This window comes from Lissotriton vulgaris, chromosome 12, assembly GCF_964263255.1.
Source record: "Lissotriton vulgaris chromosome 12, aLisVul1.2, whole genome shotgun sequence".
NCBI lineage: Eukaryota > Metazoa > Chordata > Amphibia > Caudata > Salamandridae > Lissotriton > Lissotriton vulgaris.
In genome coordinates this window covers 788,256,155-788,277,188 of record NC_141700.1, presented here as the reverse complement: position 1 = coordinate 788,277,188, position 21,034 = coordinate 788,256,155, and the positions used below count along the sequence as shown (strand labels likewise).

Here is a 21,034-nt window from a genome sequence, read left to right as displayed (position 1 = left end):
AGGGGATGGTGTGGTACCTAAAAGATCTAATGTAGACAGCATAAGTGAAGCTCCTCCTCCTACTAATAGAGATCAGTTACTGTCCTTTGCAGGTATGTGCGAATATTATAGCAAATTTGTCAACTATTTTGCAACTAAGATGGAACCCCTCAGGAAGCTTCTGAGACAAGGAAATTCTTTTGTGTGGGAAAAAGAACAACAATCGGCTTTTGAGCTCATTAAGTCAGAGATCTTGCATGCTCCCACCCTTAGACCATTCTGTCTGAATAAAATGTGTATTATCACGGTTGACGCCAGTATGTATGGTGTTGGTTCGGTGTTGTCTCAAAGGTCAGGTAAGGAGGAGTGGAATGTGTGTTTTGCATCTCACACTCTTAATGAAACGGAGGGTAGATATGCAGTCATAGAAAAAGAGCTTTTGGCTTGTGTGTGGACGATTGAACACTTCAGGAATTTTATTTGGGGCAGTAAATTTGTGCTGAGAACGGATCACAAGCCGTTAGTAAATATTCTTTCTCCTGGTGGAGGGTGGAATTCCACAGCACGTATTTCCAGGTTAACTTCTAGACTTCAGGAATATTCCTTCACTCCTGAGAATGTTCCAGGAAAAAAAATGTTGTTGCAGATTTTATGTCTTGTCATCCATGTTTAACTTCAGATAGCAACATTTTGGATGATACTGAAGTTGTTACTTGTTTACAGGATGTTTTGTCAACTTCTTTTTGTGAAATTTCTGAGGAAATGTGGGAAACCGCTGATAACCAAGATCTTACTTTACAGACTATCAAAAAGTATATTTTAGAGGGATGGCCTGATAAAAAGCATTTGAAAGAGGATTTTATGCCAATGTTCAATGTATCCAATGAATTAGAACTTGAGAACAATTTGGTTTTCAAGTCAGGTAAATGTGTACCACCCTTTACAATGCAAAATATGATTTTGGATGTCGCACATAGATCTCATCCAGGTATGTCGGCCATGAAAAGGTTAATAAGGAACTATTTCTGGTGACCGGGTCGAGAAAGTTTGGTTGATCAAAAAGAAAGAGAGTGTACTGTTTGCATGGGAAATGATAAAATGCTAAAAGTCAGTGTTCCCCCTTTGAAGACAACCTCTTGGCCTACTGCTCCTTGGAAAAAATTAGCTTTGGATATATCTGGTCCATTTTTGTGTCTTCCAAGTAATTCTCGTTATGCTTTTGTACTTGTAGACTACCATTTCAAATGGCCAGAAGTTAAGTTTGTTTCATCTGCCTCTACTAACATAGTGGTAGAGTTTTTTAAGGAAGTATTTTCTAGAGAAGGTTGTCCTTCGACTATTGTCACTGATAATGGGGTTCAACTTACCTCGTTCGAGATGGAGAATTTACTTAAATTACATTGCATTAAACATCATACTGTGTCCTTTTATGAACCACATGAAAATGGATTAGTGGAACGTTTTAATAGGGTTTTGAAAGGGTTCATTGCTGATGTGTGTAAGTCGGGTTCTGATTGGAAAACCATTTTGAGAGAAAAACTTTGGTTTTATAGAATTACTCCCCATTCAACCACAGAAGTTAGTCCGTTCCGTCTTCTCAAGGGACATGATCCAGCTTCAACTATTTGTCCTTGGTGGTTCAGGGATAAATGTTCTAATAAATCTTTTTCAAAGGAATTGGTTGAACAGGCTGCCCAGAAAGTTGAGAATAAACAAGCAAAAAACAAATTGTGGTATGACAATAAGTGGAATGTCAGAACTCCCAATTTAGTTAGGATCAAAAGACCTGGTTTTATAACAAATGTTCTGATAAGTTTGGCAAACCAATGAAAGTGGTAAGAGTGTTTAGCAATAGTGTTATTACCCAAGATGGCAAGTTGTGGAACATCAAACGTGTTGCTAAATGTCCCACTGTTCATCAGTCTTTATATCCTTGTACTCAACAATCAGCAAAGGGTTCAATTGCCTCCAGAGTCAATACTTCTGTTCGACCAAGATTTGTTCCCAGAAAATTTGATGATTATGTTTCATAACCTGTTATTGTTTATTTCTCTTTATTGAAGGGAGATGTGTTACATTTTCTCTTTCATGTTTTTTACACTGTACCTTTAAGCTCTTGTTATTTTTCTTTGAGTGTTCTTTAGAACACCTCTGGCTTCTAGACATCAGGTCAGTTACTCTGTTCCTGTATGCCAAGAAGCTGAATTCTCTGTTGCTGTGCTGCTTACATTAAATCTTCTTAAAAACCTCAAGCTGTTCCTGTGGATTTTATAACAGGATGTAATCTGGTTGAGAAGGCCATTGCATAAAAGAATACAGGAGACCACCCAGGGGGCACTGGAGGTCTCAAAGACTTGCATGCTGGGTGGAGCGCCAATGGAAGTAATAGAACACCCACCAGAGGCTCTGAAGCCTGTAGTACTGTTCAAATAAAATAAAACAAGGGGTCCCCTGTAATCAAAGTTCTGGAAACTCTCTTACACTTCAAAAGCGGAGATGTAAAAAAAGGTGTTAGAGTCATTCATTCGCATGGAAGTCGCTTGGGGGGCTTACATTGATATCGAAAAGGATGAGGGGGCTCTGAAGAAGCAAGAGGCATTTGTTACACCCCTGGTGGAAGAAGACAAATATGCTAATGACAGAATGCTGTGTTTTTAGTAAAAGTAAACAGAGTGAAATAATCTGTAATGTGCCATCAGTAACTCATGTCCTGGGTGGGAGTAAGTCTCAAAATGTTGGGGGGAGAAGAAGCGCCAAATAACATTCAAAGTCCCTCCGCCCAATTTGGATAAAGGACCACACTGTGGATACTTTTACTCTTTTAGGATGACCAGACTGCCAGTAGTTGTATTTTCAACTGGACAGAAATGCAATGTGTGAATTGTTAATCTGCTCAGAGCTGCAGATTTCACTGAATAAATTTGAGTAAATATTTGTCATTCTGGGGGCACCAAAAAAATGCTTTTACACGAAGGAGGAGAAGCATTAAAAAGTCCGAAGACGACTGCCTTAGAGCAGTGCTTCCTAACCTGTGGTCCAGGGACTCCTGGGGTCCACAAAGCCTACACAGGGGGCTTGCACCTGCTTAGAAAAATAAATGATATTAACAGATTAATAAAGTGTATATAAATAGAAAAGCAAAATTTACAATTGAAAATTTGAAAATATTCTGTAAATGTGAAGGAATTTGAAATTGGATAATAAAAATTATGTTAGTGACCTCAAAATAATTTGTGGGAGCAGTGCAATTGCAACAACAGAATATAGTTTGGACGATGAGTGACCTCAGCTGAATTTAGAAATGCTCCAACCTTTCTACTAAAATTAACATTTGACTTTTTTTATATTTGTTTGTGAATTAAATACAGTATTTCATCATTAGTGTATTTGTTTTATGAATGCTTGTTTCTGTATTTTTTCGTGCATTGTTTTGTGGTTCAAATGATCGAAAGTGGTACGGCATGGGTCCCTGGCATGCAGTGATGAATCAGAGGGGTCCTCGCATTCCAATAAGGATTCTGGGGGTCCCAGATTCCAATAATGATTCAGTGGGGGTCCATAAAAAGTCTAAAGGTTTAGAACGACTGCCTTAGACGAAGACCAGGTACATGTACATCAATGAACGATGGCGCCAGTGGAGATCAGTTAGAGGTAGTTACATGTTATTGCTCCATCTGAGCCTTTCATAGGTTCACTTGCTTTTGAACACAGTAACAAGACGTAAAGAAAGCAGCGTTCCGAGCTGGTCTGGGGGCCACAGGACGCTCCGCGGTTCCAAAGAGGATGAGGACAGCCTCACACTGGAGAATAAATGTTACATTAAAGTATCTTTCTCTCTCACACATGGGATTCTCTCCAGATGTATATTCTTTAGAATAATCCTTCATCCGTGCAGTCTGACTTGGCATCACGGGCATGTTCTGAAGCTTCAGAATGACAAGGAGCAGGAGACGGTGGGTATTCCTGTGTTTTTGTACGGTAACATCCATTCTGTACCATGGGCTCCTCTCTACAACCAGAATCCCTTCTCACCAAGGCTGGACTAGCAACAGGAACTTATTCAGAAGAGGGGATGCCTTCACTGAAGAATAAAAATTAGAGATAACTTACTTTTCAAGAAGGAGTCTACTCTTTGTCACCAGGAAACTTGAGGACCAGTGTGAGAAACATCACTGGAGAACAAACGCAGGGGTGGGCAGTGCTACATCAATGCAATTGGAAAACAACGCGAACAGGTGAGAAACTTTCACTCCACAGCAAGGGACCCTCCAGGGAACAATTTACCACGATGGGCCATATTATAGGGTCTAGCCAATCGGCAGAGAATTAATCGAAACACATAAATCTGGGGAGGAAATCCTCAACAGATAATTTATGTTTCAGGTTAACACCTAACTATCCCAACTTCAGCACTTGCTTACAATCTCCACCTTTGAGCGGGGGACCCAAAGCCATATTTTAAGTAAAACTACTATAATTCCTAAAAAGGCGCTTTCTACGTGGGTCAAGAGACAAGTCTCTAGTAATGGAGCCCACCCCTTGGTTTGGTTCAGCACTTCACTGGCCACAGTACTAGGCTGGAATTGTGGTGCAGCCACTGGTGGAAGGATACGCTGTCAGCACGGCTGTCTTGCAGAGGAAGAAGGCCGGAATGTTGTAGTGCTCAAACATCAGCTCTGTCAGCTTCTCCCGCTTGGCCCTGGTGTTCCACTGAGTAGAGAAAAAGAGACGCGTTAACTACAAATACAAGATCAAGGACGCCCTTCAATTCCATTGAGGCGGAAAGACTGAAGCAAGGGTGATATCAACTTGGCTTCTGCTAGACAAAGCCCAACGTGCATCTGAACCATTGCACGGTACTGGCTGTGATGTCTTTCAGGCTGGTTTCAAGGTTTAGTTGTACATAGAAATATATAAAAACAATCGAAGAGATTGCCACAGCTCCCAAGCCCATCACGTAACATTGCCTGCAACTTAGCCTCAAACAATGTATGCATTTATCTTAAAAATGGTTTCTAAGCCCTTTGGCCTTGCACAAAGTACATTATAAGTGCATGAGAGGTGTGGCGCCGCGGCTAGGGCGCCTGAACCTGGACGCTGGGGATCACTGCTCGATCCCTGGCTCTGGCAGCAGGGGTCTGCCCAGCACCATGCGACTCTGTGCTATAGCTCGCTTAATCTTCCCTACGGCCCCCAGCGCCGAGATACCCCTTTGGGGGTGAGTCATGCGCTATACAAGTACTGGATTTACATTTTTGAGTGCATTGGTGTCTTGTAAATGTTGTAGAGTGTATACCCAGCACTGCAGCATCATCACTGCCCCCCAGAGCATATCTACCACTGGGGGACATCCACTCCCTGTTGTATGTTCAGTATACTTAGTACACCTGCAGGACACACAGTTATATATTACACAGTGGGTGGTCAGCACCGCGTAGTGATGGTTTAGCCGCACTTTCCATTGAAAAGGCATTTTTTGATTTTCTTATCTGAACAAAACTTGCCATTCTATCAACTCAGACTGATGCGTTTCGGCATTCAATGTTTCATATGGAAAACAACCTTTACAACGCAACTTTTACACCGCACTACAATTACAACGAAACTTTTATAACGCAACATCCATTACAACGCATGCATTTACACGCAACCATTACAACGCATGACACTACAACGCACACCACTACAACGCATGCCATTACAACGCAGTCATTACAACGCATACCATTACAACGCATAGCATTATAACACATAGTACCCTTACACTATCCAACACTTACCCTACTGTTGCACCCCCTGGAGTTAGAATAGTAATTTCTACCCCTACATTATCCAACACTTACCCTACTGTTGCACCCCCTGGAGTTGGAATAGTAATTTTTACCCCTACACTATCCAACACTTACCCTACTGTTGCACCCCCTGGAATTAGAATAGTAATTTTTACCCCTACACTATCCAAAACTTACCCTACTGTTGCACCCCCTGGAGTTAGAATAGTAATTTTAACCCCTACACTATCCAACACTTACCCTACTGTTGCACCCCCTGGAGTTAGAATAGTAATTTTTACCCCTACACTATCTGACACTTACCCTACTGTTGCACCCCCTGGAGTTAGAATAGTAATTTTTACCCCTACACTATCCAACACTTACCCTACTGTTGCACCCCCTGGAGTTAGAATAGTAATTTTAACCCCTACACTATCCAACACTTACCTTACATGTAATGTAATGATATGCGTTGTAACGGTATGCGTTGTAAAGGTAGTATGCGTTGTAGTGGAATGCGTTGTAAAGGTAGTTTTAAAGAATTCGTTGTAATGGCATGCGTTGTAATGGTATGCGTTGTAATGGATGTTGCAGTGTAAAAATTGCGTTGTAACGGTAGGCGTTGTAAAAGTATGCGTTGTAACGTCATACATCCGTTTCATGAAGATTCGCTACAAAATAAAATTAAAGGGGATGTGAAAAACTATATTATTTTCCATTTTGGCTCCCAGAGAAAACTTAGCTGAAAGTTAGAGCAAATACCGCTTAAAAGAATTAAACCGAACTTGGAACGAACGTAAAACTTTACTTAGAAGGCAAATTAATGTGATTTTGTGTAAATCCAGCTAGTAGTTCTTGCGATAATAGCATTTAAAAAAGTGTCAGAGTGTGAATTGTAGAGTTAACACTTTTAAATTACTCTGCTGTTTGGCGTTGGCAAATTATTCAGTAGTCTGGGAATTTAAAAAAAATGAGTACTAATAGCGAAGGTAGCCTTTTCTCCCATCAGTCCTTTCGGAATCATGGTACCAAGAGTCCTGACTGTCAAGCACAAATAAATGAATACAGAATAAATGGCCTATTTGGGGCACTGCAGGCAACCCCTGCACCCCAGGCTGCTGAGGGAAACCTTTAAAAAAAGTCCCTTTAAATTTAATTTTTTTTTAAAAAAGGTTTAAAACATCATGGATTCGAAAGTCTGATTTCTTTGTAGACCATCTTCGAATCCGCACTACCGAAATAGCGTCAAATTAAAACGCTCCCACAGCCTTCCAGATCAGAGTATATCATTTTTTAAATACTTTTTAGCCATGTAGGTCTGTAGTACCAGTGACGTGGATCCTCTCAAATTAATGGTCCAGATAAGTCTAAAATGTATTTTTTTGTGCCCATCTGAGCATCTTTTTAAATGCTAATTTCTCCAAAACTGGAAGGATTTACACCAAACCAAGCAAAGGCACTTCCTTGAATACAATTCTACCTTCATTCCAATCCAGATGTGCTGTTTTTATTTATCATATAGCAAAGAATCCTATAGGAATTAAAACGGAAGATGTCACTTTTAACCCCTCCCCCTTTTTCTTAGCCCCACATGATGGAAATGCAAGAACCGTGCCATGAATCAGGAAAAGTGCAAGTACCTTGGAAGGTTTGGTGCAGAGTTATCAAACGGCGCCAAAGGTACTAAACGTACGCTATAACATGGGTGCCGGTCACTGTTAGACAGCGAGCACTGTTATTTTAATAATGGTGTACAAGAAATTCTTTTATGCGTAAAAGATCATTCACAGAATGATGGAAGAGTGACCTCCCGGCGGATGTACGACATTACAACGCATGCTTTTACATCGCATGCTTTTACAACGCGGGTTTTACAACGAATACCATTACAACGCATAGTGCTTTGGGGCGCTGGTTAGTGAATAGTTTAATTTACTATTCCAACTCCAGTCCCCGTGGATAGTAGGGAAGGTGTTGGATAGTACATTAAACCTATTCTCTATCCTAGAGCGCCCCCCAACGCAATGCGTTGTAATGGTTTGCGTTGTAAAAGTTGCGTCGTAAAGGCACTGCGTTGTAAAAGTTGCGTTGTAAGTGATGTTTCCCCTTACCGGCGCTTCGGACATCAGCACGGGGTGCAGGTTGGGCTCGGACTTGACGTGCTTGTTGTACGTGTGGTCCAAAATGGCCTGAAAACAGTCCCAATCTTCAACTGAGAGGAAGAGAAAGAGAAGGGAAAAAGAGGCAGGAGATGGAATAATATGAATCCAAAGGGGTAAAAGTGCAAAATGAAAGAGAAAATAAGTGATAGTTACAATGCAACGAGTCCTAAATCAACTACAGGCAGTTGTGGGCCATTGTGCAATAACATCAGAACTAAGTTGTTGGCAACAGAACAAGTCAACCATCAGAAAATAAATGTTGAGAAAAAAAAGAAAGAAGTAAAAAGGAGGAGTAAGGAGAAAAGGAGGGAAAAAATAGGAAAAAAATGTATATTATGAAAAAGGGTGTAAACAGTTGAGAGAAAAAATAAGAAAGAAAGGGGAATAAAATGGAGACCGAATGGAAACTAAGTGCATGGAAATATGCAATAAAAAACTGAAGTAATGAAGAGCTCCGAGCAATCTTACGATACAGGACAAAACAACTCTCCCCATGATTTCAATCCATTAACACATGATGATAACCTGAGGGGAATTCCAGCTCTGAGACGAGCAGTGACGCACCCGGGAAAGAAAGAGCGCTTTGTGCCTCGGACACTTTCACACAAAGCGCTGGCCTGGGCACGGACAATCCTTTGTAATAACATAAATTACAGCACCCCGGGCTGGAGGGTGCAGCTGCGCCCGCGGGGCGCGAGCAGTCGCAATAGTACCGCGGTTCTCCTGCTCTTCGTCCCTTCTTCCAGACTTATGGGATGGCCATAATTCCCTACCGCTCTTTCCTATTCTTTTTCTCTTGTTTCCCTCTCTAATGTTCTTCCTTTCACCCTCATTCGCATGTGTTTCTCCTCATGCTTTCTCTATCTCCTTTAAACAGTCTCTCTTTTTTTCCTCTATCTCATGTTCTCTCTATCTCTTTTTCACAGTCTCTTATTTGTTTCCTCTATCTCATGTTCACTCTATCTCCTTTTCACAGTCTCTTATTTGTTTCCTCTATCTCATGTTCACTCTATCTCCTTTTCACAGTCTCTCTTTATTTCCTCTATCTCATGTTCTCTCTATCTCTTTTTCACAGTCTCTTATTTGTTTCCTCTATCTCATGTTCACTCTATCTCCTTTTCACAGTCTCTTATTTGTTTCCTCTATCTCATGTTCACTCTATCTCCTTTTCACAGTCTCTCTTTATTTCCTCTATCTCATGTTCTCTCTATCTCCTTTTCACAGTCTCTTATTTGTTTCCTCTATTTCATGTTCACTCTATCTCCTTTTCAAATTCTCCTGTGTTTTTTCCTCTATCTCATGTTCACTCTATCTCCTTTTCACAGTCTCTTATTTGTTTCCTCTATCTCATGTTCTCTCTATCTCCTTTAAACAGTCTCTTATTTGTTTCCTCTATCTCATGTTCACTCTATCTCCTTTTACAGTCTCTTATTTGTTTCCTCTATCTCATGTTCACTCTATCTCCTTTTCACATTCTCTTATTTGTTTCCTCTATCTCATGCTCACTCTATCTCCTTTTCACAGTCTCTCATTTGTTTCCTCTATCTCATGTTCACTCTATCTCCTTTTACAGTCTCTTATTTGTTTCCTCTATCTCATGTTCACTCTATCTCCTTTTCCCAGTCTCTTATTTGTTTCCTCTATCTCATGTTCGCCCTATCTCCTTTTCACATTCTCTCTTTTTTTCCTCTAACTCATGTTCACTCAATCTCCTTTTCAAATTCTCTTGTGTTTTTTCCTCTATCTCATGTTCACTCTATCTCCTTTTCACATTCTCTTTTTTTCCTCTAACTCATGTTCACTCTATCTCCTTTTCACAGTCTCTTATTTGTTTCCTCTATCTCATGTTCACTCTATCTCCTTTTCACAGTCTCTTATTTGTTTCCTCTATCTTATGTTCACTCTATCTCCTTTTCAAATTCTCTTGTGTTTTTTCCTCTATCTCATGTTCACTCTATCTCCTTTTCACATTCTCTTTTTTTCCTCTAACTCATGTTCACTCTATCTCCTTTTCACAGTCTCTTATTTGTTTCCTCTATCTCATGTTCACTCTATCTCCTTTTCACAGTCTCTTATTTGTTTCCTCTATCTTATGTTCACTCTATCTCCTTTTCAAATTCTCTTGTGTTTTTTCCTCTAACTCATGTTCACTCTATCTCCTTTTCACAGTCTCTTATTTGTTTCCTCTATCTCATGTTCACTCTATCTCATTTTCACAGTCTCTTATTTGTTTCCTCTATCTCATGTTCACTCTATCTCCTTTTACAGTCTCTTATTTATTTCCTCTATCTCATGTTCACTCTATCTCCTTTTCACAGTCTCTTATTTGTTTCCTCTATCTCATGTTCACTATATCTTCTTTTACAGTCTCTTATTTGTTTCCTCTATCTCATGTTCTCTCTATCTCTTTTTCACAGTCTCTTATTTGTTTCCTCTATCTCATGTTCACTCTATCTCCTTTTCACAGTCTCTTATTTGTTTCCTCTATCTCATGTTCACTCTATCTCCTTTTCACAGTCTCTCTTTATTTCCTCTATCTCATGTTCTCTCTATCTCCTTTTCAAAGTCTCTTATTTGTTTCCTCTATTTCATGTTCACTCTATCTCCTTTTCAAATTCTCCTGTGTTTTTTCCTCTATCTCATGTTCTCTCTATCTCCTTTTCACAGTCTCTTATTTGTTTCCTCTATCTCATGTTCACTCTATCTCCTTTTCACAGTCTCTTATTTGTTCCCTCTATCTCATGTCATGTTCACTCTATCTCCTTTAAACAGTCTCTTATTTGTTTCCTCTATCTCATGTCATGTTCACTCTATCTCCTTTAAACAGTCTCTTATTTGTTTCCTCTATCTCATGTTCACTCTATCTCCTTTTCACAGTCTCTCATTTGTTTCCTCTATCTCATGTTCACTCTATCTCCTTTTCACATTCTCGTATTTGTTTCCTCTATCTCATGTTCACTCTATCTCCTTTTCACAGTCTCTTGTTTGTTTCCTCTATCTCATGTTCGCTCTATCTCCTTTTCACATTCTCTTATTTGTTTCCTCTATCTCATGTTCACTCAATCTCCTTTTCAAATTCTCTTTTTTTCCTCTAACTCATGTTCACTCTATCTCCTTTTCACATTCTCTTTTTTTCCTCTAACTCATGTTCACTCTATCTCCTTTTCACATTCTCTTTTTTTCCTCTAACTCATGTTCACTCTATCTCCTTTTCGCATTCTCTTATTTGTTTCCTTTATCTTATGTTCACTCTATCTCCTTTTCAAATTCTCTTGTGTTTTTTCCTCTATCTCATGTTCACTCTATCTCCTTTTCACATTCTCTTATTTGTTTCCTCTATCTCATGTTCACTCTATCTCCTTTTCACATTCTCTTTTTTTCCTCTAACTCATGTTCACTCTATCTCCTTTTCGCATTCTCTTATTTGTTTCCTCTATCTCATGTTCACTCTATCTCCTTTTACAGTCTCTTATTTGTTTCCTCTAGCTCATGTTCACTCTATCTCCTTTTCACAGTCTCTTATTTGTTTCCTCTATCTCATGTTCACTCTATCTCCTTTAAACAGTCTCTTATTTGTTTACTCTATCTCATGTTCACTCTATCTCCTTTTACAGTCTCTTATTTGTTTCCTCTATCTCATGTTCACTCTATCTCCTTTTCACAGTCTCTTATTTGTTTCCTCTATCTCATGTTCACTCTATCTCCTTTTCACAGTCTCTTATTTGTTTACTCTATCTCATGTTCACTCTATCTCCTTTTACAGTCTCTTATTTGTTTCCTCTATCTCATGTTCACTCTATCTCCTTTTCACAGTCTCTTATTTGTTTCCTCTATCTCATGTTCACTCTATCTCCTTTTCACAGTCTCTTATTTGTTTCCTCTATCTCATGTTCACTCTATCTCCTTTAAACAGTCTCTTATTTGTTTACTCTATCTCATGTTCACTCTATCTCCTTTTACAGTCTCTTATTTGTTTCCTCTATCTCATGTTCACTCTATCTCCTTTTCACAGTCTCTTATTTGTTTCCTCTATCTCATGTTCACTCTATCTCCTTTTCACAGTCTCTTATTTGTTTCCTCTATCTCATGTTCACTCTATCTCCTTTAAACAGTCTCTTATTTGTTTACTCTATCTCATGTTCACTCTATCTCCTTTTACAGTCTCTTATTTGTTTCCTCTATCTCATGTTCATTCTAGCTCTTTTTCAAATTCTCTTGTGTTTTTACCTTTTTTTTGTAAAATTTCTATTTTGCATATAACAAAAAGGAAAAACACAAGAAAGCCGCACCGAGGTGCCGCACATGTCCCCACACAGGGGGGAAAAAAAAGCAAATTAAAACGGTGGTGACGCTACATCGCAAAGATAAAGATCAGTCAATCAGTCCAGGTACCTGCAAAAAAAAGCCATAAGAAAAAGCCATATTGGTGCTGAGTCATGCTAAATCAAAATGTCCCATCAAGCAGGTCTTCAGGCTATACAAAATCATGGAAAGGCACCAACCGGTGAAAATAGGCACCTCGGTTGCAACAGAGGGAGAGAAAGAGAAAATGCAACTCCCCAGCCCCCCCCCCCCCCCCATGACGGTGATGCAGACATACCACATTCATTCAGCAGGCACACTAAATTTTTAAGAGGTGTAAGGATCTCAATGATGCTGGGCAAACAGCCTAAGGCAAGCCAGTAGAGAGGAAGGTTACCAGGGGACCCCACACGTGCTTAAAGTTCTTGTAGTTACCGAGGAAGATGTCCACCATTCTTTCCAGGCTCAAAAGCCTCCAGAGTCTCGCGTGCCAAAGGGATATCGCTGGTGCCTCCTTCCATTTCCAAGCCGCCGCCAGTGTGAGCTTGGCTGCCCCCAAGCACAGCCACAAAATCTTTTAATCCGAGCGCGTCTGGTGTTCAAGACCGGGGTCCCGCGAGCCCAATAGCACAAAGGCCATAGAGTCCTCAACAGGATATTGAAGGATATCCTTGATATGGGAAAGAATTTCATCCCAGTATGGCCTGATCACCGGACAGTCCCACCAAATGTGGCGGAAGTCCCCCAGAAGTCCGCATCCCCTCCAGCACTTATCCGAGGCAGCCGGATAGATACGGTGGAGCCGAGTCGGACACATATACCATTGCGTGAGAGTCTTTAAGTGAGCCTCCCGCAAGTGGAGCGAGTGGTTAAATTGGTTCATGTACCTCCAAAGCGCTGACCATTCGGCGTCGGTGACATCCCTTCCCACCATCTCCTCCCATTGCTCCATATATCGTGGCCTAGGTGATAATTCAGATTGAAGCAGTAACTGATATAGGAAGGAGATGGCTCCCTTCATGGTAGACGTCCGTAGCAGAAAAGCCTCAAATTTCGAGGGAGGCCTCGTAGCTGCCTCCAGCACTCCTGGTGATGTGGCTTAATGTAGCAATTGGATATGCCTATACCTATCAGTCTGCGGCACCTGGTAGTCCCGTATGCAATTAGCAAAGGTCAAAGGATCAGAGCCGTGAAACAGGTGAAGCAGCGCCCTGCACCCACCCTCCCTCCATGCGTCAAAGGGTCCCTCGGCAAGCGCCGGTGGAAAGGCCGGGTTGAAATGCAATGGCGTGAACGGAGATGGGAAGGTTGTCCACCGCTCATCGCTAGCCAAGGTGTCCCAGACCTTCAGCGTAGTGCCAGTGGGGGTACTGATGTAGGCATTCAAGGGGCGGTCTTTCTTCGGTTTCCAGGCTAAATCCCAGATGGACCGACCCGCCACACTCCGGACCATATGCAGCCAATGTTTTTCTGATTGCTGCGACCATTCCACCATGACCCGCAATTGGGCCACCTTATAGTATAGGTGCAGGTCCGGGAGACCAACCCCACCCTCCGACCGAGGCCGGCGCATGACTGTGAAGGACAGACGGGCTCGGCCCCCTTGCCAGATAAATTTCAGTATCTGCGTTTTGAGCTGTCGGAAGTAGGCGCTGTCCAGCGGAATAGGTAGAGCCTGGAACAAGTATAAATATTTGGGGAGAAGGACCATTTTAATCGCATGTATCCTACCTAACCAGGATAGGAATTTAGGTTTCCACCTCTCCAATTCCACCCGTGTCTTCGTCAGGAGGGGTGGGAAGTTGGCTGCGAACAGTTTACCCACCGTCGGAGTCAGGTGTACTCCCAGATAAACAATCGAGCCGGATGCCCAAGCCAATGGTGTCAACGCCCGTACTTGAGCCACGTCAGTTTGCGATAAAGTCAGATTCAAAATGTAAGACTTGCCATAGTTTACTTTAAATCCCGCCACATCCTCGAATTCAAGCAAAATTTCCCTAACGCAGGGCAAGGAACCAGCCGGATCCGCCACCGAGAGCAGGACGTCGTCCGCGAAGAGCGAGATTTTATGTTGCTCTCTCGTGAACGGTATGCCCTTCACGCCTTCATGTTCCCTCACCGCCATCGCCAGAGGTTCAATACTGAGCGCGAACAGCAGGGGAGAGAGGGGACACCCCTGTCTGGTGCCCCGCGAATGTGGGAAGAAGGCCGATAGGTGGCCATTCACTGCCACTCTCGAGCGTGGGCTGCAAAAATTTGCCTTTACCATAGTGATGAATTTGTCAGAAAAGCCGAAGGCCATTAGCGTATTAAACAGAAAGCCCCAATCCACTCGGTCGAAGGCCTTCTCCGCGTCCAGGCCCACCAGCACAGCCGGTATGCGGAACCTGTCCGCCTTTTCGATGAGGTGAACCACTCTACGTGTATTATCGTGGGTCTGGCGCCCTTTAATAAAGCCAGATTGGTCTGGGTGGATAATCGCCGGCAACAGTTCCTGTAGGCGGCTCGCCAGAATCGCCGAGTATAGTTTTGCGTCAATGTTAAGTAAGGCTATGGGGCGAAACGAAGCACAATGCTCCGGGTCCTTCCCTGGTTTCGGCAAGACCGTGATCACCGCCTCGGCCAGGGTCCCTGTGTTCATTCCGGACGACGCCATATCATTAAAGAGAGCAACTAGAAAATCACACAGCTCGGTAGCATACGTCTTGTAAAAGACCGCAGTGTAACCATCCGGACCTGGGGCCTTGTGTAATTTCAGATTTTTGAAGGCGGAGAGAACCTCTTCTCTGGAAATTGGCGCCTCCAATAGGTCGTTCCATTCTCTAGATACTCGAGGTAACGGCAAACGTCGTAAGAACGCTCTTTGTTTTTCTGCATCCAGGTTGCCACCTGTATACAACTCGGCGTAAAAGCGTCCAAAAATGTCCGCCTTTGTTCCGTCCCGATGTTGCAGCACACCTGCAGCATCCCTGATCCCTCCTATGTATTCCCGCTCCCTCCTATCCCGCAGTTGCCGCGCCAGATGTTTACCAACCTTGTTACCGCATGAATATGATTGTCGCCCCAGTCGCAATAGCGTAAGCTCAGCCCTATTGGCATAGTGGGCCTTTAATTTGCCCCTCACCACTGTCAGCGGGCGAAGGGTCACCCTCGAGGGGTTGAGTTTGTGAGCACGTTCGAGCTCGACCACCTCAGCTTCCAAGGCCTCACGTTCCTTCCTCCGCAGGGCGTTAATCTGCGAGTTGAGCCCCAGACACGTGCCCCTGATCGTAGCTTTAAAGGCATCCCACGTGGTCGACAGTGAGGTGTCCGACGGGGGATTAAGGTCAAAGAATTCTCTGATAGCGAGTCGCAAGGCTTGATTAGATGTATCGTCCCTGATCACCGACGCTGGGAAATACCACTTCCGATGCGACGCATCAGTTGGCGACCAACGAAGGCTAAGCACCAAGAGACTATGGTCCGAAACAAAGATTGGAAGAATGGCGGCATCTACCACGTCCCTGCGTAGAGATTGGCTAAGGAAAATGGAATCCAAGCGGGAATAGGAATGATGCACGTGGGAGAAGAATGTGTAATCCTTTGCGGTAGGGTGGAAAAAATGCCAGCCATCAACTAGTCCCAGCTCCCCCACCTCATGCTGTGTCGAAGCAGAAAACACCCCCGTGCCCGCCCTATGCCCCCCTGAGCTGTCCATATCCTTGTCCCACACCAGATTAAAATCCCCCAGCAAGAATAGATGACCCTCCGCAAAGTCTCCAACCTTCAACAACAAATCCTGTAAATACTTATTCTGACCTACGTTGGGCAAATACACCACCACAAAAGTGCACAGTCGACCTTGAATAAGCCCTTTGACCATCAACCAACGGCCCTCCTTATCGTGACGCACCTCCATAGGTTGAAAGTGCAACGCAGCTCGGCAAAGGAGTGCCACCCCCCTGTGTTTCGTAGCGGCGGAGGACCTATAAATAATGGGATAAGCCCTATGGCGGAGCCGCATCTCATCTTTCCGTGCTAAGTGGGTTTATTGCAACCCCACTATGTCAAGGTGATGATCCACCACATACTTCCACACCTTCTGCCTCTTCTGCGGTGAATTCATGCCCTTAATGTTCCATGTCCCTATGCTAATCGGCATTACAGAAATGGGCCCCAAAAATCTCTCCTGTCACTCCAATTATCCCCCTCCCCATACATAGACAACCCCCGATCCAAGGGACGTCCAGGGAGTCCGCCACTCTCCCCCCACCATAAACCAAAGCTCCCCATCCAACCAAAGATTTGTTATCCACGATGCCAACTCGCACGCACACCAGCAGCCATCCATCCAGCAGTCCCCCGTTCCCACCGTCATGGGACCCACCCCCCCAACACCCCAAACTCCCCAACTCCAACCCCCCCCCACCCCCAGTCATAAACAACCAATAGCAAAAACAAAAGCAAAATTGTGAAAGCAAAGACAGTACGCATCGTGTCCAGAAGTCCAGAGTCCGAAAGGGGCCTTCCTTTCAGGAAGTTGGCCGGGGGGACCAATATGGTATCCCCCATGGCCACGGTCAGGGGTGTCTCCTCCCAAAGTACATTCATACCCCCAGACCAGGAGGCCCGAACCTCTCCGCCGCCGATCCATCAGCAAGAAAGAGGTCACGCCGCTCCGGAGCTTTGCTGCGTATCAGCTAATGTAGCCGAAGCCACCGATGCCACCGCGTTGCCCCGCTCTTGCAGGCTGGTAGTGAGGTCCGGTCGCCGCCGATCAGGGGAAGCGCCCACCCTGTGCCAGGAAGACGAGCGGTGGCGCCTCGGAGACGGAGAAGCAGTTGCTCCCTGCGAGGGCGGTACATCCTCCAGGCCCAGGAGGTCCTTCGCCACCTGGAGCGAGCGAATCTGTGCGAGCCGATTCTGCCATCGAAAGATGATTCGAAAGGGATGTCCCCAGGAGTAAGCAATGCCACGCTCTCTCAGAAAGGCAGTCACTGGGCGGAACTCCCTCCGTTTCCATAGTGTGGAGGCCGCTAAATCTTGATACAGCTGAGGGCGGTGGTCCCTGAACTGCAATGACGTGATTGCCCTGGCTTTGCGGAGGATACGCTCTTTCACCTGAAAATCATGAACACATACAAGAATGTCAGGAGGGGCCCCCCCCCTCGTCTAGGCAACCCCACTCTATGCACCCTGTCCATCCGAATTTCCCGCGTATCCTCCTCGTCCAGTATCTGGAGGAACAGGTCTTGGACATATCCACGCAAGTCTCCTGCCTCACCATCCCAGGGCACAGCTCGGATACGGATGTTGTTCCTGCGGGAACAGTTTTTCAAGTCTTCCGTGTGCGTCTGCAAGTCCAGGTTCTGCTCGGTGAGGCGGATGATATCCTGCTGCAACAAGTGCACATCGTTGGCCATACTTAGATCATGGTCCTCCAGAGTCGCCACCCTCTCGCCTATACCGTCCACGTCCCTCCGCACCTCCCGTAGATCGGAGGCCAATTGCGCGCGGAGCTCGGAGATGTCTTCCTTAATGGAGGCAAAGAGTTCGGTCATAAAAGCCTTCGTCACCGGCGCCTCATCGTCCGATTGCTTCGAGGAACCACTAGCTCCTGGGGATGCAGGCTGCTGGGAAGATTTCGAAGTGCCATCCTTCCCCGGGCGCCCCTTGCGCGGCACGTTAGACATGGCGGCAAGCAGCACTCCACCCAAGCGCCACGCGGCCAGACAAGATGGCGGGCCCCGCCGCTCGCCCCAGTCTAGAACTTAGGCCCGTGATCCCAGTGACCAAGCCTCGAACTATAGGCCGTAGTACTTCTGAAAAAACGTTCACGGCCCACACAGCAGCCCGGGTCTTCGTTCTCCAGGCTTCACAGGCGACCAGGGTAAAGCTCAAGCTTGCGGGCGACCCAAAGTCCAATGGCGGCCATGCATGAATGCCGTCGCTATCCCGTAGGCCGCGTCCTCCTCATGTGCGGACCCGGCCTCACCGGAGCTCGCCGACCTGGCACCGCTCTCCACCACCAGTCTCACTCAGGGCCACCGCCACTGCCCAGTCTCACTGCCACCGGCGTTCAGATGTCTCGGGCCTCCTCTCGGCGAACACCGCCGGGCGCTGTTAAACCTCCTCTTCCAAGCCTCGTGGGCCCGCTCCGCGCCACTAGCTAGATGATTCCAAGCCACCCCTGTAGCAAGATCCGCCGCCTCGCCGAGTCAGCGCGGTTCTCCACCTTCAGCCAGCTTCGGAGCTTCCAGGCGGGATCTCAGGAGCTCCGCCCTCCTCCTACATCAGCCGCCAAGACCCAAGAAAGGCCGGGGTCGCGCAGGCCACAGAGCTCAGTCGGTCCCGTGGTCGATCTTGAAGTCTCTCTGCCCCACCGACGGCACCAAACCTCTCCGCTATGCCAGGGGGACATCCGCAGCACTTTTGAAGTGAAACCGCTCCCTCAGGACCGTGCTATAAGATGCTTTATCGGATCAGCGTCGGAGCGGCTCGGAAAGGCGCCCTACTCCGCCGCCATCTTGGCCACGCCCTCCGTGTTTTTACCTTTATCTCATGTTCACTCTATCTCCTTTTCACATTCTCTTATTTGTTCCCTCTATCTCATGTTCACTCTATCTCCTTTTCACAGTCTCTCATTTGTTTCCTCTATCTCATGTTCACTCTATCTCCTTTTCACAGTCTCTTATTTGTTTCCTCTATCTCATGTTCGCCCTATCTCCTTTTCACATTCTCTCTTTTTTTCCTCTAACTCATGTTCACTCAATCTCCTTTTCAAATTCTCTTGTGTTTTTTCCTCTATCTCATGTTCACTCTCTCTCATTTTCACAGTCTCTCTTTTTTTCCTCTATCTCATGTTCACTCTATCTCCTTTTACAGTCTCTTATTTGTTTCCTCTATCTCATGTTCACTCTATCTCCTTTTCACATTCTCTCATTTGTTTCCTCTATCTCATGTTCACTCTATCTCCTTTTCACATTCTCTCTTTTGTTTCCTCTATCTCATGTTCACTCTATCTCCTTTTCACATTCTCTTATTTGTTTCCTCTATCTCATGTTCACTCTATCTCCTTTTCACAGTCTCTCATTTGTTTCCTCTATCTCATGTTCACTCTCTCTCCTTTTCACATTCTCTTATTTGTTTCCTCTAGCTCATGTTCACTCAATATCCTTTTCACAGTCTCTCATTTGTTTCCTCTATCTCATGTTCACTCTATCTCCTTTTCACAGTCTCTTATTTGTTTCCTCTATCTCATGTTCACTCTATCTCCTTTTCACAGTCTCTTATTTGTTTCCTCTATCTCATGTTCACTCTATCTCCTTTTCACATTCTCTCTTTTTTCCTCTATCTCATGTTCACTCTATCTCCTTTTCACATTCTCTTTTTTTTCCTCTAACTCATGTTCACTCTATCTCCTTTTTCGCATTCGCTTATTTGTTTCCTCTATCTTATGTTCACTCTATCTCCTTTTCAAATTCTCTTGTGTTTTTTCCTCTATCTCATGTTCACTCTCTCTCATTTTCACAGTCTCTCTTTTTTTCCTCTATCTCATGTTCACTCTATCTCCTTTTACAGTCTCTTATTTGTTTCCTCTATCTCATGTTCACTCTATCTCCTTTTCACATTCTCTCATTTGTTTCCTCTATCTCATGTTCACTCTATCTCCTTTTCACATTCTCTCTTTTGTTTCCTCTATCTCATGTTCACTCTATCTCCTTTTCACATTCTCTTATTTGTTTCCTCTATCTCATGTTCACTCTATCTCCTTTTCACAGTCTCTCATTTGTTTCCTCTATCTCATGTTCACTCTCTCTCCTTTTCACATTCTCTTATTTGTTTCCTCTAGCTCATGTTCACTCAATATCCTTTTCACAGTCTCTCATTTGTTTCCTCTATCTCATGTTCACTCTATCTCCTTTTCACAGTCTCTTATTTGTTTCCTCTATCTCATGTTCACTCTATCTCCTTTTCACAGTCTCTTATTTGTTTCCTCTATCTCATGTTCACTCTATCTCCTTTTCACATTCTCTCTTTTTTCCTCTATCTCATGTTCACTCTATCTCCTTTTCACATTCTCTTTTTTTTCCTCTAACTCATGTTCACTCTATCTCCTTTTTCGCATTCGCTTATTTGTTTCCTCTATCTTATGTTCACTCTATCTCCTTTTCAAATTCTCTTGTGTTTTTTCCTCTATCTCATGTTCACTCTATCTCCTTTTCAAATTCTCTTGTGTTTTTTCCTCTATCTCATGTTCACTCTATCTCCTTTTCACATTCTCTTATTTGTTTCCTCTATCTCATGTTCACTCTATCTCCTTTTCACAGTCTCTCATTTGTTTCCTCTATCTCATGTTCACTCTATCTCCTTTTCAAAGTCTCTCATTTGTTTCCTCTATCTCATGTTCACTCTATCTCCTTTTCACATTCTCTTATTTGTTTCCTCTATCTCATGTTCAATCTATCTCCTTTTCAAAGTCTCTCATTTGTTTCCTCTATCTCATGTTCACTCTATCTCCTTTTCACATTCTCTTATTTGTTTCCTCTATCTCATGTTCAATCTATCTCCTTTTCAAAGTCTCTCATTTGTTTCCTCTATCTCATGTTCATTCTATCTCCTTTTCAAATTCTCTTGTGTTTTTTCCTCTATCTCATGTTCACTCTATCTCCTTTTCACATTCTCTCATTTGTTTCCTCTATCTCATGTTCACTCTATCTCCTTTTCACATTCTCTCTTTTGTTTCATCTATCTCATGTTCACTCTATCTCCTTTTCACATTCTCTTATTTGTTTCCTCTATCTCATGTTCACTCTATCTCCTTTTCACAGTCTCTCA

General features: G+C 43.9%; 1 protein-coding gene across 1 annotated transcript in view; it reads right to left on the bottom strand.

The window, feature by feature from the left end:
- ACTL6B (actin like 6B) overlaps positions 1-21,034 on the bottom strand; it is a 212,195-nt gene that overhangs the window by 114,063 nt on the left and 77,098 nt on the right. The window contains exons 4-5 of the mRNA XM_086946186.1: positions 7,865-7,965; positions 4,592-4,689 (exon numbers count right to left, since the gene is read on the bottom strand). Of these exons, the coding sequence (XP_086802312.1) occupies positions 4,592-4,689; positions 7,865-7,965 (199 nt within the window). The remainder of the gene's footprint in view (positions 1-4,591; positions 4,690-7,864; positions 7,966-21,034) is intronic.